Source organism: Vitis vinifera, chromosome 9 (assembly GCF_030704535.1).
Source record: "Vitis vinifera cultivar Pinot Noir 40024 chromosome 9, ASM3070453v1".
In the NCBI taxonomy this organism is placed as follows: Eukaryota; Viridiplantae; Streptophyta; class Magnoliopsida; order Vitales; family Vitaceae; genus Vitis; species Vitis vinifera.
In genome coordinates this window covers 788978-813331 of record NC_081813.1, presented here as the reverse complement: position 1 = coordinate 813331, position 24354 = coordinate 788978, and the positions used below count along the sequence as shown (strand labels likewise).

Genomic DNA, 24354 nt, shown 5'->3' with positions numbered 1-24354 from the left:
TATAGATTTCATCACTCACTTTTAACCATAATGAAGAGGTAATCAACAACAATAATAATAATAAAAAGCCAGGGTCATTCCATCTCATGATATAAAGAGCCCACGTCATCGAACTTATCTTAATGAGTAGGTGCCACCTCATCACCTTCAATGTCCTTTATAACCGGGGCTCATCTGCATGGGCTGCTCGTTCTATCCGCATTTCATGGGCCCATCTGAATGGCCCATTTACAATGACGCAATGCATGACATCATAGCCATGATAAACATTATTTTATTCATTTATTTACTTATTATTAATAGAATTATTATTGGAGGACAGCCCAATTTTTTGGTACACCTTCAAGCTGGCTGTCTGCCCACATGTTTGTTTAATGGTGCCACCACCCACAATGAGCACTGATTCATTTTCCCATTATATTTTTTTTTTTAAAAGAAAAAAAGAAAAAAAAAAAAAAACATATCCCGCAGTATCAGACCATTGAATTTTGGCATTTTGCAAAAGCAAGCAAATAAATGGTCCCATTTTTTAATGAAATATAAAAAGATAATTTTATATATTTTTAAATTCATTTAATATAATTTTATTTTATATAAATATTAAATAATTTAAAAATATGTAAATTGTTATTTAATTATATATATATATATATATATATATATATATATATATATATATATATATATTATAATAAATTAAATATAAGAGCACTATTTTTCTTAATATTATTTTTTAAATAGTTTTAGGGAATCAAACCTAACATTAATGGTTTGTGCATGAATTTGTACGCAAGACATTAACTTCCATTAATGATACTGTACATAAATTATTTTTAATTCTTAATGTTCTTTTAGAAGAAAAAACAATGGAGAGAAATCAATAAAAAGAAAGACGGATAAATATTTATTTAATTCTATTTGTTTTTTTTTCTAAATTTCTTGAAGGTGGAAAGTACAACCTACTTTTTGAAAGTATTTCGAAAATATTTTTTATCTTTTCAATTATTATTTATAGGAACATATTTTTAAGTCTAGAGAATTTTTTTTGTGTGATTTTTTTAGAAAATAAAAATATTAAAAATGAATAAAATATATTTACTAAAAGGAAAAAATTCCTTTTTTTCTAAAAAGAAAATATTTTTATTTTACCTGCCAAAGCAGAGAATAAATCAAACGGATTTGTACAATTTCCCAGGAGCCAAACAAAAGAAGGAATACACACCTACTAAAAATAAATAAAATCTTAAAACCGACCTTCCATTCTTATTTATTCCAGTTTCACTGAATAAGTACACAACATGAAACAGCGACCTCATAAGCCGCTCATCCGCGGCGCTTCGCTGCTCAGGAGCCGGAAACAGAAGGAAAGCTACAAACGGCGACTCCTTTGATCGGAACTGTGAAGGAGCTCTCCATCATGATCTTTTGCTGGAGAGAGTTGACGCTCCCTCCTGCTTCAACAAACTCCTTCACCACCGTATGGTAGTAGTCTTTGAGCTTCACCTTCATCTTCTGTGTCATACTGACCAGCTCTTCCCCTTGCTGCGGCGTTGCATCCGCATCCCCGCCCAGGCGTACGATCGGGAGCTTCCTCCTGCGCCGGAGCCGGAGCCGGAGCCGGATCCGACGGCAAGTAATGCTACCAGTTTTTGAAGGAGGTTCAGGATCTGAAGGCATTGGAGAGAGGCGAAGGAGGGAGATTACAGTAGAGGTGTCTAAATCTTGAAGTTCTATAAAATGGAATAATCCTCTGTGAAAATTCAGATCGATAAAGAAATTTTTAAGTATATGGATTTTTTATTTTATTTATATCCTGAATATAAATGCAGGATGCGTTACAATTTTATACTATAACTGATTTTAAAAATTTATAACAGAATTTAATTCTTGAAATTATGCTAATAAAAATTTTAATTTAATAAAAAACATTTTTCTCATAATAATAATAATAATAACAATAATAATGATAATTTTCTTTTTCTTCCAAAAGAACCAAAACAAGATCTTCAATTCAACTAACGCGTGAAAAGATCTGAAAATATCATTTCCTGTACATTTTCCGACCAACCAAACGGGATATAAAACATGAAAGGAAAAATATTGTAATATATATAAAACATGTAACGCGAGGGATAAGATCAATCTTACGTTTCCATTCTCATTCCAGTTTCGGCCAAACTAAATTGACATCATCAACACAACACAACACAAAAGAAACACAGGAAAAAGAAGAAACGGAAAATCTTTTTTTTTTTTTTAAATGTTTTCAACAATTCACCAAAGCCGGCCCGCTCCGGCACCGCCGGCGGCGGATGGATAGGTGGAGAACGAGACGCCCAACACCGGAACGGCGAAGGAGGTCTCCATCAAGATCCTCTGCTGGAAAGTCTCCAGAGTCGCTCCGGCTTCTACGAAGTCCTTCACCATAGAACGATAGTACTGTTTCAGCTTCTTCAGAGTGAAGAAGTACCGAAGCTTCAGCCACCGCAGCTTGATTCTCCGCATCAACCTCACCAGCGACGGACCTCGCCGCTGCTTCGCCGCCGCGGGACCGCCTCCCAGGCGGATGACTGGGAGCCTCTTCCGCCTCGGGAAGCTTCTTTTCCGGCGGGAGTCCCACCGTGGAGCGGAGGAGCCTTGAGGCTTGCTAGGAGCTTCATGATCTGTGGCCATGCTTGGGAAAAGAGTAGAAGAAAAGAGAGTATTATATATAAGAGGTTTCGGGTTGGTGGGCCCATCGGTTTGGGCTTTCTGATTAGCATCCATATAGTGGGCCCGTGGGCCCACAGTTTCAGGTTTTGGACTGCACGTCACATGATGGTTTTATCCTTGGAGTCATTGAATTAACGCTTTCATATGGCGCACATGCCTTCCCTCTGTCCTTTATTTCTCTTGTCTAGGAATAAATCAAATATACTTTTTTTTTCCTTTTTCAAGTGAGGTATATTCCTATTTTATTTTATTTTCAAACTTTAATTCTAGTTTTTTTTTATTCTCTATCTCGATATAAAATTTAATGATAACAAATCAAGTTTTCATTAATGAAACCTTTATTAATGATAAAAAAGGTTTTTATCATAACTTTTGAAATTGATTAGAAAAACCAATGGAATTCGAATTAATTTAAAAACAATATTTTAGAAAATAGAAAGTTTGGTCATATGATTTAAAATAATTTTTTTATTTTTAAAAACAAAAATTCTTTATATTATTTGATCGATATTCTCTAAAAATAATTTTTAAAAACAAAGTGAAGTAAAGAATAATTTTTAAAAAATAAGTAAAAATTATTTTCATTAGTTTTTTTAAAAAATATAAACCCACTTAACTATATTTTTTCTAAAAACAGTTTTTAAAAACAAGTTTTAGAATGTTGAAGAATCTTAAAAAGATTTATAAAATTTTCATATTTTACTAAGAATAATTTAGAAGACTAAAAAATCATTTAAAAGATTCAAATAGATTTTATTTTTTAAGCTTTTTAGAAACATTTTCCCTCTTAAATATTTAAATTAAATCCTCTTGAAATTTCTTCAAAATTTGAAAATATTTTTCTTCTAAAATTGTTTTTATTATTTAAAAAATTAAAAATTCAATTTAAAATTATTTTCATATTAATTGTATTCCCAATTTCCATATAAGTTCACTTTATGCTTTTTATGGCATCATTCAAAATTAATTCAACAATACTTACCTATATAATCACGAGTTAATTCTCCACTTATTATTATTATTATTATTATTTTTAAATTTTTAATTTTTAATTTTTAATTTTTGTCTTTAACTCCAACTCAAATTGGAAATTAAATAGAATACGGGCTTGGGTTGGATTGGGTCCGAAGTCTACTTACCGCACTCTTAAATTACCAGGGACGAAAGAAGTACCGCTTCTCACAATTCACAACTCTGTTCTTCACTTTCCTTCGAATCTTCTCTCACGCGAACAAGGCCCTAACCCCTAACTTCCTTTCAGAGACCCTCTCTTTCTGAGCCATGGACATCAGCATCACAGTACTTCCCGCCGGCGAGGGATCGGGCACTGCTGGTCCGTTGTTCTCCGTCTCTCCTTCGTCTTCTTCATCCAAGAAAATCAAGCGTTTCGAAACCAAGAAGTGGAACGCCGTCGCCCTCTGGGCTTGGGGTCCGTACAACCCTAACCCTAATTTTGGTTCTCTTCGTTGTTTCTGTTAGTGGTTTGTGATTGGTGTGTGAATTTACGCAGATATGGTTGTGGATACTTGCGCTATTTGCAGGAACCACATCATGGAGCATTGTGAGTGATCTCATCTTGATTTTGTTCTCCATGATTGTTTTGTTTTTGTTAATTATCTTTCTCTTTAATTTTATCGCCCTTTTTTTTCCGTATTTTTGGTGATGTTTGATTGTGATTTTGTTTTGATTAGGTATTGAATGCCAAGCTAATCAAGGTAGTGCAACTAGCAACGAGTGTACTGTTGCTTGGGGTAAGGCATAATTTATTGATAACTATTATTATTTTCCCTTTTATCAATCTGTTTTTTATGTGCTGTTGGGATTTGTTTCTTTATCTTGAAAAGAAGTAGAAGCAAAAAAATTTGAAATTGGGTCTAATGGATATAGTAAAAAATTGAAATAATATTAGAATTTTGTGAACGGAAACTTAACTGTGATCCCTCCACGTGACTTGCCATTGACCAACTTAACATTCCAAAAGCTTTTGGTTTTTAGTGGGTTTTTTGGACACTTTTTCATGCTGAAAATTCACTTTTTCTGCAAAAGATGACCAATGCCCTTCAAGAATTCATTATCAAGGGTGCAGGAAGTTTGGATAATGGCTATTCGTGGATTATGCGGGATAATTTGAAAAGAAAAAACAGTACAGTTTTTAGTTGGTGGAGCAATTCGTGATATTGGCTAAAAAGTATTTTACTTAAAATGTTATTGTCTTGGGCTAGTGTCATGGAGGAAGCCAATTTATCCTTGTTGGATTTTGTGGATAACTTGGGCTTGACTTGCTTGGCTTAATTCTTCATTCCCTTTCCTTTTGGAACTTGGGCTTTGGTGGTCCTTGTACACTCCTTGTGTACAGAGATGCGCTCTGTCGTTTTTTAGGCACCTTGCTAATAAATTCTATTTTACCTATCCAAGAGGGAAAAATCCAAAGAATTCATTATTCCCCTTAATCCCTGCTGCAGCCTCACACATAATAAGAAGACAAACCCCGTTTTTCTTTAATATTTCCTCTTTGATTTCTTTCTCTGCAAAGAATTTTGACTCTTAGATTATAATAGCTGCTTCATTAGAAACTTTTGGTACATATGTATGAATGGTTAATGTGGAAGCCAAAAACACACTAAGAGAATATGTATTTTTTTTTCCCATCAATTCTCTTAATTATGGAAGTACAAAATAACTGCCCCTTTGGATCATGGACCTATTTGTCAAAAAAGTGCCCAATCATGGGTTGGGTCGTGGCTTTGCAACCCTTATGACTCCACTACCAGCATCTTGGATGGCACCTGTGGTGTATCTTTTGGGTGTGGGGTGACTGGTCAACACCATGAGTTGATGGTCTTCTCAGATACAATCTACTTGGACACACCATATACATGGATGGTGCTTTAGTTGGAATCCATCCAGAATAGCGTACTATAGCTACTGTACACATTTCCCTTTTTCCCTAACATACTAAATATATATATCGACTTACACCCAACTGTGTAGATATTGTCCGTTCTAGATCCAAAAGGACTTTAATGGATTTAAAACGTGTCTATAGGGTTAAAAGGAGTTCATACTTATATAGCGCCAAAAATTTTCCCCTTTATTCGATGTGGGAGGATCGATTCTGATACCATTTGTAATAACCCGCACCCAACTATGTAGATATTGTCCGCTTTTGACCCAAAGGGGCCCTCACAACTTTAAAATGCGTTTACATGGTTAAGAAAAATCCATACTTTTATACTATCAAGAATTTTCCCTCCTATCCAATGTGAAATGTCACAATATCACTTACCAAAATGATATTCCAATTCACTCTCCATTATCTATGATGCATAAACCATTTTCCAATAAAGAATCTGGATTATCTTTTAGCATCCCTCCCTTATAGAAATAGGACTTCAGCAATTGAATGACCTAATTTCTAGATTATTGTTTCCTGGGTTCTGTCAAGGAACTCGATCATACTCACTATAGCATCTCAGTTTATCTATACTTTACTCAACTCTGTCAGATGGCCATGTTTCTGAATCTGATAGTTGGTAGGAGACCAGTTTTGTCTTGCAATCATAGTTCCCTACTTCCCTTAAGCATGGCTCGAAATTTAAATTGCTTGAGTAAAGGCTCATTCATTAAGAATGAGTTTTTTCCAATGTGTTATAAAGGAGTGCAATGAAAAGCTTGAGCTGTTATTCTAGAGGTTTTGAAGTTTTGATTCAAGCCATTCAGTGCACTTCTTGAGCCTTGTCAGCTCTAAGTCCAAACTTTGATGAAACACTCACAGGCCTTGGTCACATTTGTGCATTAGAATCATCATTGTCTTCCTTCATGTGCATTAGCTTATTTCCAAGCCCCCTTTGATGCACAAGACCTTTATGTCATTTACACACATGGTTCATACTTGTTTATTAGATTTGTTTCTGTCAATTAGTGTATGTTTACTTTTGACCAACATGGTTTATATTTTCATAGGCGTATGCAACCATGCCTTCCACTTCCACTGCATAAGTCGGTGGCTCAAAACCCGCCATGTTTGTCCATTGGGTATGTACCAATTCTTTGACATCTACATTTTAGAATAATCTCTACAATGCAGGCTTGAATTCCTCAATTTTGTCTGGATCTTCTTGTGCAGATAACAGTGAGTGGGATTTTCAGAAATACGGTCACTAGAACCTGTGGCAGCAATCAGGGACATTCAAATACCTCATTTTCATTTTTCTTTTGAACCGGCCACTTGGAGGTGGAGAAGCTGGAGCCGCATATTTCTATCCTTCTATTTTCTACTTCATTACAGCGTTTCTTAGTTTCTGAACAGCATTTTGGATGTGAACCAGTTTGTATTATGATGATTGAGTTTGGTTCTTTCCACTTTGATTTCATATAGAAGCTTATTCAATTTTCAATGTCTCTTTCCATTTTCTTGTTGGTTTTGTAAATATTTCAGAGTTGCAATATTGGTATATTTGCCAAGCATAGAGAGTGGTTTTGTTGCTGGACTCAAATCCAGGTAATGAGTTTGTAGGTGTAGCCCAGGGAAAGAGATGGTCCCAAAAAGGAATCATGCGTACATATTATTTACCTGGATTTGGTGAACCTAATATCTGCTGCTATTACCTCTCTATGAACCATGGAGCTTCCATGAGTATGTTTGGGAGTTGTCTTCTAAAATAGTTTGGTAAATTTTGAGACAGAAAATAGTTTTTTGAGAATTTGCTCTAACAATGATGTGTTTTTGGAAACATATTTGATTGTTTTTATTTGTCTTTTGGGATTATTTTAAAAAATGATTATATAGATATGGAGAATGATGGAAAATAAATAATATATATATATATATATATATATATATTAAAAAAATGGGATGGAGAATTTTTTGAAGTTTTTAAATAAATTTTTATTTTAAATTTAGGGTTGTTCTATGGTACCCATTCTTCATTTTGGGGTATCTATTCACATTTGATCCCAATAAAAAGATGACATGTGTAAAGTACATATTATTAAAAAATTTATCAAATCGGTAAAAATGATTTATTGGTGACAAATAATCACATACATTTCATATATATATATATATATATATATATATATATATATATATATATATATATATATATATATTACAAATTTTTTATAGTACCGTAGAATTTTCCTTAAATTTTTGGTATTACTTTTTTTAGTTTGAATAGAAAGAGAAGTGATTGAAAATTAATTTTTTATTTTCTGAGTACAGATTTGAAAGCATTCCTAAAAGTATCCCACGTGTTGTCTAATAAAGGCGAGATGTCCTGTCTCTCGAAACTACAAAAGAAGATGATTCCTTCGCTTGCAAGCGTTTTGTTGATAATTTGATATTGATTTTCCTATTAAAAGCAAAAAGGAAACACGTCGCCTGAGAGATTCGAACTCTCGCGGGGAAACCCCATGTACTTAGCAGGCACACGCCTTAACCACTCGGCCAAAGCGACAAGTAGCCTTTTTAACTCATGATATTACAAAAATCCATGATTATTTCAGTACCATTTTTTAAAAATTTGCATAACGGCGTAATTATACAATGATAATCAATCATAAGTAAATTGTTCTTCAGAATACAAATGAGATTTTTTAATTTAATCATACATTTAGAAGGAGGAATTAGAAAAATAAACATAATAATTCTCCCCTTTTATTAATAAACATCGCCAGCCACTAGCTCTGTTTTTCACATCAAAAGTTCAGAGCAGCCCACCAAAATCTTAACCTTAAAAAGTTTTCAAGCTATACAAATTTATGAAATTGGGAAAGTTCCAGAAACTTCCTATAATCCATCCTCTGTGGATTCGTATACAACACTTACAGATCACATGAAGAACACAAAAATAATTTATACTCTCAATCATATGGAAGACACCGCGTCCTGATGAAACCTGACCGCCACTGGGCTCCTCACAATGTGAGTCCCGTCGCTCCATTCTATGGACCCAAACCTCGACCCGATGTAGGATTCAACACTGGTGAACGACACCTCGTACGACGCCGTTTGATTCTCTTTACTGAACACCAGCTTCTTCGGCGAAACATCGACTTCGATGCCTTCCGGAGGATTCACCTTCACTTCATACACCGCATTCGCCGAGCTTCCAACGTTCTTAACCACCCTCTTCAGCTTAATTTCATTTCCTTGGTGTACTGGATCATGATCAAAATTGAATACCACTGAGAATGCTGGGTAGTTGAGATCGCCCGGAGTATGGAGCTTCTCTGTGTTGCAATCCACAGTGGTGTGGCGTCTTACAAAAATGGCGATTCTTTCGGTGTCGTAGCCAATGGCGCAGAGGAATGATATGTAGTCGTTGGCGTCAATGTCGTAGACCAATCCTGGGTAGAGAGCTCTGTTGGGATCCACGTGGCCAGCGCCGTGAATGAACGGTGATGATTGGTTGCCGGTGGCCAGATCGGCGATGTTGTTGCCGGAGTTGTCCAAGTTGTAAGCGGTTGTCATCAGGGCAGACTTTATGGCAGCTGGGGTCCATTTCGGGTAGGCTTTTCGAAGCAAAGCGGCCAATCCGCTTACGTGCGGGCAGGACATGGAGGTGCCAGAAATTATATTGAACTCGACTCGTCTCGGATCGACGTCTAAATCGGTTGGAGCCTTGGACCCGGTCCAACCTGCCAAGATGTTAACGCCTGGGGCTATGACATCCGGTTTAAGAATTTCGGGGGTGAGGTGGTTGGGGCCGCGGCTGGAGAACGCTGCGACTTTGGGCGCAGGCGGTGAAGTTCCTATCACAGTGCCGCGGAAGACAATGGTTGCAGTGGGAAATGCCTTTGATTTAACGTATTCTTTGATTTTATCGCCGGCGATCTGGCCCACCATGGTGGCTGGGAGAAGATGTGAGTCGGCGATGAGCTCTTCCCCGCTGTCTCCAGTGTTGGCCAGTATCATTCCGGCACCGAGAGCCATTTTGACGGCTGTTCCCTTCTCTACTCTCGCGTTGCCTCCACGATCGCAGATGACGATTTTTCCAGACACTTGAGAGGGATTGAGTTTTCCGGTGAAGCAGAATCTGCTTCCGCAGTCACCAGCGTAAACTAATGGGAGATTAGTGTCCTTTAGAGGATCGCCGGAGTATATAGACACACCACCGAAGATTCTCCCGTCGCCGAGAACCACATCCGCCGGAAACTCCCTGTCAATCGTTGAGGCACCAACAGTTAAAATCCATGGCGCGATATTCACCGCAGTGAGCGGATCGGGCCCAGAATTTCCTGCGGAACACGACACAAGGACACCATGATCCATCGCTCCAAACGCTCCGATTGCGATGGAGTCATGATCGTACCGAGGAGCTAAGCCTGTGGCTCCCACGGAGAGTGAAATGATATCAACACCATCGGCGACCGCTTGATCCATCGCTGCGAGTATATCTGAATCGAAACAACCTAGGCTCCAACAGATCTTGTACGCAGCAATCCTAGCTTTTACCGCCATGCCTCTAGCTTCTCCTTTTGCGAATTCAAACAAACTGGCGTCTTGAACCACAGATCCAGCGGCCGTTGAAGCCGTGTGAGTCCCATGTCCTTCTGTGTCTCTCGGCGATTTCGACTCAACCGATTCATCCATCGGCCGTCCAAGAGCACCCTCATACCCTTTGAAAAAAGCTCTCGCTCCGATAATTTTCCGGTTACACGCCGACGCGGGAAAATCAGGCCCAGTGTCACAAACACCATTCCAGCTATTTGGCACCGGAGACAGCCCCGAATCGGAGAAACTCCTAATCTCCGGCCATATCCCAGTGTCAAGAACTCCAATAATCACATCATCGGCGTAATCAGAGTTGGGCCAAAGCCCATAGTTGTCGGCCAGGCCAAGGAAATGAGGAGTGCGAGTGGTGTGAATCTGGTGTGCCCGGTCCGGCAATACCGAAAGCACACCGGGGACGCGACGGAGCTCCGACGCCTGAGCGGCAGTAAGCCTAGCGGAGAAGCCATTGGCAGCTCGCTCGTAGCTGTAAAGAATCTTGGAGGGCTGCCCTGAGGAGGCGAGTGACCGGACGATGGAGGAGTACCAGTGGTGGTGGGTGGCGTAAGCGGATGGCTTATGAGATTTAGACACGTGGACGACGAACGTCTGTGATTCGTCCAACGATAAAGTTGCAGAGACAAGAGAGAGGCAGAGAATGAGGGAGAAAAGGGAAGAAGGAATCCCCATGGACGATTCTCACTCAGTCTCCTTAGAAATCGGAACTTCAAATGCAACGAAAGGTATGGAGTTTTTAGCCCCCACAAAAGGGATTGAGTTTATTTACCTTGGAATGCCATTGCCGCTTTATGCTTCCTTTTTTTTTTTCTCTTCCTTTTATAACTATAATGGTGAGATATAAAAACAATTTATACTTATTTTATTTCTATTATATTTTGTATTTTTGTAGTAACTTAAAAAAAATATATGATTTAAAAAAAGAGATACAAATCTCAATTTTATTGGAGGTTTGTGATATGGTAATGAGAGAGATAAGGCCGGTGGGTCACTTTCCCTTCCATGAAGCTAAATTATGGCTGTTTATGGAGAAACGACAAGAATGATAATGGCACCTTGTTGATTGGCGTGGTGGGATTCTCTCCATGTGTGGGATAGTGATTAGGGAAGGTAACAAGAAGGTAGGGGGAAACAAAAGTAAGGTATGAAAAATATGATATAATAAAAAGGTTTACCTTCAATTATTGTTGCTCCTTACACAGTTACACCATGTTTTGTTTGAATCTTTATAGAGAAAAGTTGAAATAAGCTAAATGGATTTGATATAATATATAAAAATAATTTAATGATGAAATATATTTTAGGTTATATTTGGTTCTCAATTTTTTTTAAAAAAAAATTATTAAAAAAAAAATATTCTTCTCATATATGATTGTATTATAAAAAATGTAAACAAAAATCAAATATAATTATAATGAGTGAAAATTTTATATATTTTTAAATTATTTAATTTTTGCAAAAAAAATGTTAAAATAAATGAAATAAATTTGGAGTAACATATTAAAGTAGTTTATTGATTTTAAATTTACTTTTTTTTTCTTCATATTTTTCTTTAATTTTTTGGAATTAAACATAACTTTATATGGTATTTGTTTTTTTACTGAATAGAAAAAACCAAAATATTTTACTTTTTCTATTAAGCTAAAACGACATTGTTGATATTAACCAATATAATTAAAGTGAACTTGTTATCAATAATTTTAGTTTAATTATGTCGATTATTGTCAATGAATTACTTTTAATTGAATAGAAAATATCAAATATTTTGACTTTTTTTATTCACCTAAAAAACAAACATCACCTTAATGTTTAATCTTGTAACTAATTCACTCGATCCCATTTCTCAAGAACTAAAAGATTGCACAATAAGCTTTAATGGACCCAAATTAAAAAAAAAAAAAAGGCAATGGGGAGAAGGACTATGATGATCGATAGCCTTAGGGGGAATGGCACTTGCAGTTTAGTTTCTTACTATGTAGACATACATGTTGGGAAGCAAAGACATTTGAAACATAATAAATAAAATTAATTGTTAATTTCAATTTTCTTGTACACCATTTTTAAGATGATTATTTGATGAGATTAAGATATAATTTAATTGGTGGATAGAAAATTGAAATTAAATTACAAATATCTATTCACGTGTAAGCATGCCCAAGGATAAAAGTAAGTTAAGGATAAAGTTTTTATCAGTTTTATTTCTTCAAATTAATTTATATAAAGTATTGGAGTGAAATTAATTTTTTTAATGAAATAAAATTAATTCTAGAAGTATGCAATTCTATGAAAGCCAAATATTTTATAGGTCATAATGGTCTTTCCTTAAGCTATCGAACATTGAAAAGAAGCTTTTGAAGTATGGCATAGGCTTCTTACATGAGAAGATTGATCACATCTAACATTTCAAGAGAAAGAAGAAAAATTCACAAGTCACACCCTTAAATTACCAATCCAAATATCAAAATCACATCGAAGCCACTAAATCGTTATGCCACCTGACGGCCACTGGGCTCCTCACCCTATGGGACCCATCGGTCCATTCTATAGACCCAAACTCCGTCATGAGAGAAGCTCCAACGCTAGTGAACGTAACCTCATACGATGCCACTTGATTCTTTTCAGTGAACACAAGCTTACTCGGTGAAACATTGATTTTAACGGATGGCGGAGGATTCACCTTCACCGAGTACACTGCATTCTTCGAACTGCCAACGTTTCTAACCACCCTCTTGTGTTTCACCACCCTGCCGCGTTTAATTACAGCACTGTCGGCGTTGAATACCACTGAGAATGATGGGTAATTCAGATCGCCTGGTTTCATCTTCTGCGAATCACAATTCACCTTTGTACCGTCTCTTACAAAAATTTCAATGTTTTCAGAGTATCCAACGGAGCAAAGGAAGGTTACGTAGTCGTCGGGACCAATGTCGTATACCAAACCTGGATCGAGGGCTCCGATGGGGTTCACGTGGCCGGACCCATGAATCAACGGTGTTGATTTATTGCCGGTGGCAAGATCGGTAATTTGGCTCCCAGAATTGTCCGAATTATAAGCTGTTGTCATTAACGCAGATTTTATGGCTGCTGGGGACCAGTCAGGGTGAGCTTTGCGAAGCAAAGCAGCCAGTCCGCTCACGTGCGGACAAGCCATGGACGTGCCGGAAATTATATTGAACTCGACTCGTCTCTCGTCCATGTCTAAACCGGTTGGAGAATTGGACCCGGTCCAACCGGCCAAAATGTTGACACCTGGGGCTATGACATCCGGTTTAAGAATTTCTGGGGTGAGCCGGTTCGGACCGCGGCTGGAGAATGAGGCGACCTTTGGGGCCAGTAAAGAATTTCCCATCACCGTTCCTCGGAAGGCAATGGTTGCAGTTGGAGATGATTTTGAGTCTGCATATCGCTTGATTTCATCGCCGGCAGTCTTACCTACCATGGTCGCCGGGATTAGATGTGAGTCGGCAACAAGCTCTTCACCTGTAGTCTTAGTGTTGGCAAGGATCATTCCGGCACCACCCGCGAGTTTAACGGCGCGTCCCTTCTCTACTCTCTTGCCGCCTCCACGATCACAAACAACAATTTTTCCAGAAACTAGAGAGGGATTGAGTTTTCCAGCCACGCAAAGTCTGCTTCCACATTCATCGGCCAAAACTAATGGGAGATGAGTGGCATTGAGTGGATCCCCAGTGTAGAGTGACACACCTCTGAAGATTCTACCGTTGCCGAGAACCACATCGGCAGGAAACTCCCTATCAATGGTGGAGGCACCAACTGTTAAAATCCACGGCGCGATATTTACGGCGGTGAAAGGTTTGGGGCCAGAATTTCCAACGGAACAAGACACAATAACACCATGTTCCATCGCTCCAAACGCTCCAATCGCGATTGAGTCGCGATCGTACTTAGGAGCTAGGCCTTTGGCGCCAACGGATAGTGAGATGACATGAACACCATCGGCAATTGCTTGATCCATCGCTGCGAGTATATCCGAGTCCAAACAGCCTTGGTTCCAACAGATCTTGTACACAGCAATCCTAGCTTTTGTCGCCATGCCTCTCGCTTCTCCATTTGCGTATTCAAACATACTGGCGTTTTGAACCACGGATCCAGCTGCTGTTGAAGCCGTATGAGTTCCATGCCCCTCTGTGTCTCTCGGTGATTTGGACTCTTCCGATTCATCAATCTGCCGTCCGAGAGCGCTCTCATATCCTCTGTGGAAAGTTCTCGCTCCGATGATTTTTCGGTTACACGCTGGAAAATCAGGCCCGGTCTCACAAACACCTTTCCAGCTCTCTGGCACTGGAGATAGCTCCGAATCGTTGAAACTCCGTAGCTCCGGCCATATTCCAGTGTCCAGAACTCCAATAATCACATCATCAGCATAATCAGAGTTTGGCCAAAGGCCAGAGTCGTTCGCCAGGCCAAGGAAGTGAGGAGTGTGAGTGGTGTGAACCTCGTGGACCTGTTCCGGCCACACGGACAGGACACCAGGGATGCGACGGAGCTCCGACGCCTGACCGGCGGTGAGCCTAGCGGAGAAGCCAGTGGCGGCATGTTCGTAGCTGTAGAGAATCCTGGAGGGCTGTGTTGAGGAGGTGAGTGATTGCACGATGGACGCGTACCATTGGTGGTGGGAGGCGAAGGCAGTGGGTTTATGAGATTTAGACACGTGGACGATGAAATTCTGTGAATCGTTGGATGAGAATGCTGCAGAGACAAGAGAGAGGCAGAGGAGGAGGAGGAAGAAAAGCAGAGAAGGAATCTCCATGGGCTGTTGTTCTCTGACTCTCTCCTTACAAATTGGAACCAAGACCTTATTTGCATGCATATCCCATTACTGCCTTATGATATATTTTTTTTGTTCCTACCATTTATATACCAGTTGGTACTAAGATCACAGGGCATAAAAAACAATTTATACTTATTTTATTTTGATTGTCATTTGTATTTTTTTTTTAATTACTAGTCATCTTACTAATAATTTTTTTTTAAAAAATGTGATTTAAACAAAATGTAAATATCAAATTAGTGGGTCATTTGCATGAAGCTAAGTCCTGGCTTTACTGAGAAGGACAAGAATCATAATGGCATGAACTTGTTGATTTTATCAGAATTCTACTTACCAATTATAAAGATTTACTAATCATGTAATACAGAAGCAAGCAAACAAAAATATAAGTTAAGGTATGAAAAATATGATATAATGATTAAATTTTGAAGAAAAAAATTATATGAGCCAACCAAAAAAACCGTCATAGTTTGTTTATATTCTGTAGCCAATTGCATTTTATTTGGATCATGGGTTCTCAACATCAAAGATTAGACTACTATGAATGAGTATGATTCTTGGACTGATGTGATCTCATATTTTTCATATGGTCATTGCCTCTTTTCTTGGAGGCTCTACCTAACTTCAACTTCAACCATGTTGATCCTTGGATCTTTGGAGCTGTTGGTTGAGATGGAGTGAGAAGAGATGGGAAGGACAAAGTTTTCTACTTGTTGGAGAAGGTTTAGCATGGGCTGCTTGGGATATTAGAGGCTAAAGTGATTGTTTGCGTTGAATCAAAATAACCCTGTTAAAGATAAATCACCTTTGAAAATGTAGGTTTGGGAATGACGATGTCATGGTTAAATTAAGGACATGGCCCTAATAAAATTAAGGTCGTGATAAGTCACTAATTGAATCAAAGTTCAACCAATTTGACTATTGATCTGTGAGTTAATAACTAAAAATCATTTATTGGATTGTTAAATCGTGAATCAGTAACTTTTTTAATTTATTGACTAATATGATCTCGAAACCCGAAACATTAACTAAGGTGGTATTTGTTTTTTTGGCTTTTTGCTTAAAACAATTTGTTTTCAAAATTTAGGTTGTTTGTTTTTCTACTTTTTCATGACTTATTATAAACTTTTTACTAAATAGAAAAAGCCAAAATATGTAGTTTTTTCTAAATAGAAAAAACAATATATTGATTTTTCTATATTTTTTAATTCTTAATAAAAATAAAATATAACAAAAACAAACAACCTAACATTTAACACTATTAAGCATTAAGATTCTATTTAGAATTAAGTAAAAAAACAAACACCACCTAAATATGGGCGTAACCGAACTTGGTGACATCCTAGCTAGGATTGATGTTTTTCCAAAATAGCCCACAATCAAAATGTGGGATCCACCCCCAAATAGTTATTATATAACAACATACTGTTGAAAAGGTCCTCCTCACCGCATTAGAATACAAAAATACAAAGATACATAGAAGAAGGGTGGAGTCCTAATGTGCATCAACAGCTATAGTAATATAGACAACAAGGATATACAACATGTTTCTGCAGAGTTAGAAAAGAAATTCACCTCAGTACCATGGCAGAAATAAGTTAAATCTGCCTGATGGGGAAGCAAGGGTGTTTTTGGTGTTGAGGAAAAGCATAACCATTTATCATTATAAAAGGAGTCAATCAAGCAAAAGAACAAGCAACAAATTTATCCACAAAACACATGATCCCACAATGTAACATTAGATTTTTCTTTGCATACACGTATACAAACAATGACCCCCTCCTTTGCCAGTATAGCTTGCTAGTATATTACAGTACTAGAATTTTCTCATCCCTGTAGCCCTCTTTGAGATACAATGCCAAGCTGACCAGTGAACTCATCCATATAATCATCTCCCTGGGTTAAGAAGGTTACTGCTACTTGGAGAAATCTGAATCCAAATCCAAATCCAGGCTGACTAGCAACTCTATCTCCAAGTGTTAATAAATCAACGAGGCTCGCTCCTTTTAATTATGATCAACTTAGACCAGCAATTGATATTAACTCCATAGCCGTGCTCACTCTAACAGTGAGAAATATCATATAGAGGGTTATAAGGCCCACGCCTAATGTCTTGCTAGGACGCATGTCGTTTCGAGGTAATACCACAAGTGCCCAGATTAGTCCTGATATGAGAAAGCCCAAAGTATAAAACAAGCTACTGTCTTGTGGAACTATGTATGGACCAGGTCTCTTTGAACAGGCTCCTAGCAGCATCGAGACCCCCAAACCAATGAGAGTGTTGAACATAGGACCCGCATAGCACCCAGACAAGGCAATCTGCACACCATCCCCACCATTCATTGCCAGTGCAACATTTGACATCAAATCACCCATTGAGTTACCCCATGCCAATACAGTTAATCCAAGGAGAGATGGATTAATCCCAAAAATAACACCAAATCCCACCAACAGAGCAACAAGCTCACTTGCAATTATGTAGAACCAGATGATACTCATTATAAATCCTCCCAAAACCCACAGAATTAAGAACCTCTGAGGTGGCTGATCAGATACAGTGTAACGATATGCAAGAATGCCAAGATTACAACCAACCATAACACCAACAAGATATGCGGCGTTTATGCCTTGAGAACTCACATCGTCTTGGGAATTCCACAAAAATGCAAGAAGAACAGGAGCCAATGAAGCACTGGCTACAGCATATGCCCTTGACCATCTTTCTTCCTCAACTATAGGGATTGTTAACCGCCTTGGCACTGTCAAGGGCATCTCCACCAGTGAAACAAACTTAGAGAATGAAAACAATGGCTGGTTGTTTTCCATGCCCTCATCAGTCCAGCCCCACAAATGTCTTTCACCATCTGCCATACTACCCTTTATTGCCTGGTTTGAATATATCGCCACATTTGAAGCCCACATCCACTGTGGCAAGGAAGCATGGAGTTGGGGCTGATCACTTTCAGTCTCGATATCAAGCAGAGGGCTGTACATAGAATCATCCTCTTCACCTTCTTGAGAGAAGATACTTCCTTTGACAGGAATCAAAGGTGTAATGACATCCAATTTCAACCTCCGTGCATGTTTCCTCAAAATCTCATTCGCAGCAACAGCAAAAGCATAAACCCCATAAATTGAAACAAACACAATTGCTCCCACGACACTCACCTTACCAACAAGTAAAATCACTAAAAGAGAAATGAGCGTAAATAGGAAGAAACATATATCCCTAATGAAGCATCTCCGATCAATCTGAACTCTCTCGTTGGCAACACATAAAGAAACAGTCCCAGCAACAATACAAGTAACAAACACTGCCCCACCGAGCACACTATTAAGTCCAACCTCACCAGTGTCTCTACCCACAAAAGCAGCAATACTTGCAAACACATCAGGTGCTCCATTTCCGAGTGGAAGGAGTGCAACCCCAGCAACTGTGGGAGGCAGCCTCAAAAGATTTGAGAGCTTCTCTAACGAACAGCAGAAGTAGTCTGCTGCAGTGTTACCCAATAGATAAAATAACGTAGCAAGCCAAATTCCCAACATCACATAACCCAAGAATCTAAATTTCTCACAAGTACAATAGAAAAATCTTATGTAATCAAAGAACCCTCCTGAAGAACAATGCGGGTGTGCTTTCAAGAACTCGCATCTGCTAGCAAAACCCTCATGATCAACTAATCCAGAACACGAGGCCGGATCGCTTTTACTCAAATTGTTATCATCAGACCCTTCAATCAAACCCGATGAATTAACACCGATTTCACCAGTGCGGCGATGAATTACCACCATTCCATTCAGCTGATCGTGAAAGCCATCTCTTGAGCTCCAGGGTTTATCAAAAGTTGAAGATGATTGCCTGAGGAGAGGATTCCTCAGAATATCTTCCCGGTTGTAGAAGAAGAACAATAGGACTATGGCACATAATCCATTCAAAATTGCACGAAATTGGGGTTGTCTGGTACGGTTCAAACTATTGAACTCTTTCATTTTTTGATCTAATCCCAAAAATTCTCAAAAATTATTTACGGAGCCTCTAACCTTGAATTCAAAAACCCGATTCTGCCAACAGAAGTAAAAAATCTAGGGTTTCGATTCACCAGCAACGAAACCCTAGTTTCTTTCTGAATCGGGAGAAACCTGAACGAAATTCTACGAGTTGCAGACTTCTCTTGATCTTAATCGAAGAAAAACAACAACAAAAATTGAACGAAAACGACAAGATTAGGGTTTCAAGATGGTACCTTCTCTTTCAATGTCTGCGCAAAGAATGGGAGGCTAAAGGACTGTTTGGTTGTGATGGGTATAACGTTTTCAATGTCCGCGTATAACGTTTTCAACCGTCGGCCAGCTCTCCAAAACGCATCGTTTTGTTATTGGTCATCAAAACGCAGCGTTTTGAACACCTCCACTCCACCCTCAACAGGATTAAGAAAGTATAGCTCATATCTAAAAATTATTATTATTATTATATTGATAGAAATTATTTTACTTTTACATTTTATTTATAGTGAAAATTGACTTTTTATAAAAGGTAGTATTCTTTTTGTGTGCATACAACTTACTTTTAGGTAATTTTTTTTATAACATTAGAAATTGAAATTTTTATTAAATTTAGGTCATTTCAGATTATAACATTATTCGGAAATGATTTTAAGAGGGTTAAAAGCATTGTGTTTACTAATATTTCTATTCAAAATACTTTTAATAAAAGTATTTTTTTTGGGAAGCATTTTTAGTAGAATTATATATACAGTATTTCTTCAAGAAACATTACAATTTTTTTTTTAAAGTGTTTTTTAAAATTTTGTTAAATGTTTGATTTTTTTTTCAAAAAACTTTTAATGTAAAAAGTGCTTTCTAAATGCATTGCCAAATGGACCCATAATTTATGTTTGGTTTTCAAAAAAATTTGAGAAAAAATAGTAAAGAAAGAAAATATCAAAGAAAAATAGTAGAAAAGAAAAAATGAACAAAAAAAAGTTAATTTATTTTTATATACTAATTAAAATTTATTTTACTTATTTAGCTCTCTATATAAAAATTTTAAAGATATTAAAAAATTTATTTTCTTATATTCAATTATACATAAAAAAATATATATATAAAAAAAATAAAAAATAATTAAAATTAATTAGAAACTTACTTATTTAATCTGTATATAGAAAAGGAAAAACACGTTTGAAGTAATACATAAAAATAATTATGGATTTCAAAATCGAATTTTAATTTCTCTTCATTTTTCTTTTCTTTTAATTTTTTTCCTCTAATTTTTCTGCCTTGCAATTTTCCTTAAATTTTCTTTAGCCTTAATCTATATATTCCTCATAATCACTTTTATTATAATTTTCTCTCACCAATCCGATTAGTTAAAGTGATTCTCATTGACTTTGAATTATTTCTTATTTTTCAAATAACTTAATTTTTTGGATCAATTTTTTTTAATATTTAAAATTAATTATCAATTGTCCATAATCATACCAAATGAACCATTTTAAGAAATTCTATTGTTGTAATTTTAATGAGTGATTGAATGCTAAATAAAACTCCTTTCCTTTTTATGTATAATATTTTTTTAAATTTATATTTAAGATTGTTTATCAGACAATTTAAAATAAGAAATTCAATTAAAATAGAAAAATGAAATTACTTTTTTTATATATTTATTTAATTAAAGATTGTGTTTAATTACACTATAGAGAAAGTTGACTGAATTTTTAACACGCCCTTGATTATTGACATGCTTATTCCGATTTAACAACTTTACCAAATATTTAAGCTATACTTGTTGCTGAAAGGTTGAAGGTAAACTGTAAATGGAAGAAAAGAAAATCCGACAGAAAAAGTAAAAAAGAAGGAAAATAAAAGAAAAATAAAAAATAGATTTAAATTATAAAAATAAACTTTTTCCATGGATTTAACTCTTCTATATAAAAATTAAATAATACATAAATTTCTTATATAATTATTTGGAAACCAAATAAAACTTTAGGACACTTTAAACAATTATTTTTTAGAATATAAACCAAATTTTAAATTAAAAAACATATTGTAGACCCCCCCACCGAGGGGAGGAGTTTTCTGGGGGATGATTATTATTTTTTTGCTGTTTCTCTGACCGCTCTCAAGTGAGCTACTCTCGGGCGGCAGATGGGACGGGTGGCAGGAAGCAGGTAGTGGCTTGCTGAGGAAGAGAGGAACAGAGGAATGAAGAAAAGGAAAGAAAGGAAAAGAAAGGAGGAGGATATCGGCAGAGACGGGGAGCGGAGAGTAGGTGGGAGTTGGAACCAAAAGGCGGGAAAAGAAGAGAAGCAGGGAAAGGCAGACCGAGGGGAAGATATCTGGTGTTTTTTTTTCAAGTAAGCTCACCATGGATCATATTTTTTTTTTTTTTTTGGGTATCATTTCATTGGATGTTATAGATTATTTATTTGTTGGTATTCCACCTGTGTTGCTGGTTTCTTCCTCTGTTTCTTTGATTTGACTCTAAAAATGGTGTTGCTTTGCTTTATACTTTGTTTTTTTTTTTTTTTCTATAAACATTAGCAAGAAAATGTTTCGCTTTCGGAACTTTGCTTCTGCTCCCTCATTGTTTCAGCATCTTTGGGGCTTTCTCTCTAAAAGGTATACGATCTTCCTCAAAAACCAGAGGTTTCTAAGGGAACCCACGTTGTTTTTTTTTTACTCTCACCCCTGAAACATCCCGTGACCATTCCTGCAAATAGTTGGTATAAACTTGCTGGGCAGCTTAGCATCACTAGAGTTCAGGTCTTGGTCAGGTCTTGTTGGGCAAGTCCTCACTGGTCTTGAAGACCTTAGGAAGCTTCAATCTTTAGTGTTATTAGAAAATGGATGAGGTAGAAATTGGAGCATGCAGACGACCCCGTCCTGAAGTCGCGAACAGCTTCTTCCCCGACGCCGACGCATGGTTCGTCTCAACCTGCTCCGTGTCACGCCCCAAGACCCACTCCAAGGGCGTGACGGTCATTTCACACCTCAAACCCGAAGGCTTAAAGTATAATCTGACTCAAACAGTCATATTGTAACTGGATGTTACCAATTACCAAATACCTGCTCAGAGTAGCGGAAACAAAATCTAAAATCCTCAAAATTCAATTTCCAAATAACTTCCAAATATCAAAAGATCCAAATGAACATAACTAATAGTTAAACAAAATCCAACATAAAATCCTAAGTCAAATCCTAATGATGACCATTCCTTAGCCTAGCCATCACTCCTCACCCGAACTAAGAGTACCTGAAAAATTTTCAACAATTGGGAATGAGCTCACAGCCCAATAAGGAATATTAATGCAATTCATGGATCAAATATTTTCATTTCAAATAGGAGATATCAATTTTTTTTTTTTTCTTATCAAATATCAGAGTTCCAAAAATACCAATATATTCAAAATTCAACCAACCAATTTCATATCAAATTCAAACACTTTCACATAAGATTCAATCAAATTCATTCAAGTTTCATTACTCTGGTTATCAAATAGCAAATGCCCAGTTAGGTGGGACTTTTCAAATGGGTGGCTAGCCTCAAATTGTTCCTGGTGGACGGAACCAAACACTACTAGTACTAGTAACCTCTAACCAAACCCCTAGAGGCTAGGGTCCAAATCAATTACATTCCCACCATGAAATGTAAAGGTCAACTATTATATCCCGTTGACAGGACCGAATAGTCAACTATTATATCCCGTTGACAAGGGCCAAATAAACCAGAGTGATGTTTTTGTTCAAGTATTCAAATTTACACAACATAATATCTCCATATTTTGTGTCATAAATAAAACAAAATATTCCAACATAACATTTAGTGCAAAACAATTTGATCCATGCATGGTAACAAAATATCATTTTATTTTCCACAATTCAAAATAACATATGAAATAATTTAATTTTATAAATATTACATTAACTTCCCTTACCTCAAAAGAAGTCCTCAAAAACTTTGGAAAAAAATAATCCTGAAAATCTACTCTCCACCTAACAAATATAAGAGAAATAATCATTACTATTTATCTAAAATTACAAGTTTGTCAATCCTAAAATTTTAGGTATTCAAATTAATATTTTTTTTTTTTTTGGGACACAACTTAATTTAATTAAACTAGAATTTATTTCACTAATTAATTTCTATGTTATTTATTAACTTATACTCATTATTAGTATAATTATAATACCAAAAAAAAACTTTACTTTCTTTTATTTAAAACTTTTTTTTTTTTTTAAACATAAACTTTATCCATTATTGTCAATATAATAATATATATACATATATGTACATTAACTACCAAACACCCATCCCTCCATCCGTACACACACCCACACCCCATATATATAATATATTATTTTTTTTTTCATTCTCCAATTCTAGTGAGCACACGCGTCCTCTATTTTTTTCTTTTAATCCTTAAATCATTCTCCAATGTGCACACGCATCTTCCAGGTTTTTTTTTTTTTTTTTTTCTAAAAGCTTAAGAATTTCCAATTTCCAATAATAAATCAAAATCTTAAATTTTCACTATTTTGATATTAAAACGAAATAAAAATAATAATAATAATAATAAACTAACCCTAATCTAAATCGAAATCTTCACAGAAATTTTCTTTTTTTCTAAAAAAAAAAAAAACTTAAGATCTCCCCAATTCCAATAATAAATCAAAATATTAAATTTTCACTATTTGATATTAAAACGAATTAAAAAAAATAATCTAACCCTAATCTAGATTTGGGGTTTTCCAAAAAAAAATATATCTAATGTGCTTGAAATTAACTAATGAATCTAAAATAATAATATAGAGGTTAGAAACTTACCTATAGAGGTTTGTTCTTCAAACCTTGAAATCTGACCTCAACTTCACGTTCTCTAGAAACTCTCTGCGAACAGGAATATGATTCAAAAAAGAATAGGAAGAAGATAATTTTCTATTTATACCTAGGGTATTATTCGTAAAATTACCTTTTCAGCCATCTTCCATTTTATTAAATTAATTAATTAATTAATTTAATATCATTATTAAGAATTTCCTAAATTACCCTTTAAAATGAAAACTTGGGCGTTACACTCCGAACGTGAGATTAGTCGCGTCGGTCACCGGTGACAGCGATAAAAATCTCCTAGTTGTTGCCAGCCCGCCGCCGTTGCTTCCCTCTCCATCGCGTTGCCGGTGGTGGAAGCTCCTTGGCCGAAGACGACACCCAGGTGGAAAACTAGCTTTGGTGGAGATTGAAGGCTCGGGTTACTTGGCCATTGGGTATGGGCTTGAAATGCAGCCCAGGCCCATGTGTATTGTTGAAGGGCCTCATGTTTTGTTCACCCAT

The 24354-nt window shown here is 36.5% G+C and overlaps 6 protein-coding genes and 1 non-coding gene across 7 annotated transcripts; 1 reads left to right on the top strand and 6 right to left on the bottom strand.

Annotated features, from left to right (window-relative positions):
* Window positions 1-1236: 1236 nt before the first annotated feature.
* LOC132254249 (uncharacterized) lies at window positions 1237-2123 on the bottom strand. Its single transcript, XM_059739417.1, has one exon. The coding sequence runs from the start codon at window positions 1675-1677 to the stop codon at window positions 1345-1347; it is 333 nt and encodes a 110-aa protein (XP_059595400.1). The 5' UTR covers window positions 1678-2123; the 3' UTR covers window positions 1237-1344.
* Window positions 2124-2133: 10 nt separating this feature from the next.
* LOC100246433 (uncharacterized) lies at window positions 2134-2697 on the bottom strand. Its single transcript, XM_002272616.4, has one exon. It carries the CDS (start codon window positions 2671-2673, stop codon window positions 2275-2277), a length of 399 nt encoding a protein of 132 aa, XP_002272652.1. The 5' UTR covers window positions 2674-2697; the 3' UTR covers window positions 2134-2274.
* A 674-nt stretch (window positions 2698-3371) lies between these two features.
* LOC100246271 (RING-box protein 1a) lies at window positions 3372-7109 on the top strand. The gene is made up of 5 exons (XM_002272908.4): window positions 3372-4141; window positions 4223-4273; window positions 4404-4463; window positions 6676-6747; window positions 6839-7109. Exons 1-5 carry the CDS (start codon window positions 3994-3996, stop codon window positions 6874-6876), a joined length of 369 nt encoding a protein of 122 aa, XP_002272944.1. The 5' UTR covers window positions 3372-3993; the 3' UTR covers window positions 6877-7109.
* Window positions 7110-8089: 980 nt separating this feature from the next.
* TRNAS-GCU (transfer RNA serine (anticodon GCU)) lies at window positions 8090-8171 on the bottom strand. Its single transcript has one exon. It is a non-coding gene; the product is annotated as a tRNA-Ser (tRNA).
* Window positions 8172-8349: 178 nt separating this feature from the next.
* LOC100251409 (subtilisin-like protease SBT1.4) lies at window positions 8350-11166 on the bottom strand. The gene has a single exon (XM_002272733.4). The coding sequence runs from the start codon at window positions 10895-10897 to the stop codon at window positions 8582-8584; it is 2316 nt and encodes a 771-aa protein (XP_002272769.1). The 5' UTR covers window positions 10898-11166; the 3' UTR covers window positions 8350-8581.
* Window positions 11167-12504: 1338 nt separating this feature from the next.
* LOC100251577 (subtilisin-like protease SBT1.4) lies at window positions 12505-15164 on the bottom strand. Its single transcript, XM_010656120.3, has one exon. The coding sequence runs from the start codon at window positions 15054-15056 to the stop codon at window positions 12690-12692; it is 2367 nt and encodes a 788-aa protein (XP_010654422.1). The 5' UTR covers window positions 15057-15164; the 3' UTR covers window positions 12505-12689.
* Window positions 15165-16645: 1481 nt separating this feature from the next.
* Window positions 16646-19355, bottom strand: LOC100256701 (cation/calcium exchanger 4). The gene is made up of 2 exons (XM_002272544.4): window positions 19262-19355; window positions 16646-19157 (listed from the first exon to the last, which is right to left on the bottom strand). Exon 2 carries the CDS (start codon window positions 19005-19007, stop codon window positions 17034-17036), a length of 1974 nt encoding a protein of 657 aa, XP_002272580.1. The 5' UTR covers window positions 19008-19157; window positions 19262-19355; the 3' UTR covers window positions 16646-17033.
* Window positions 19356-24354: the final 4999 nt, after the last annotated feature.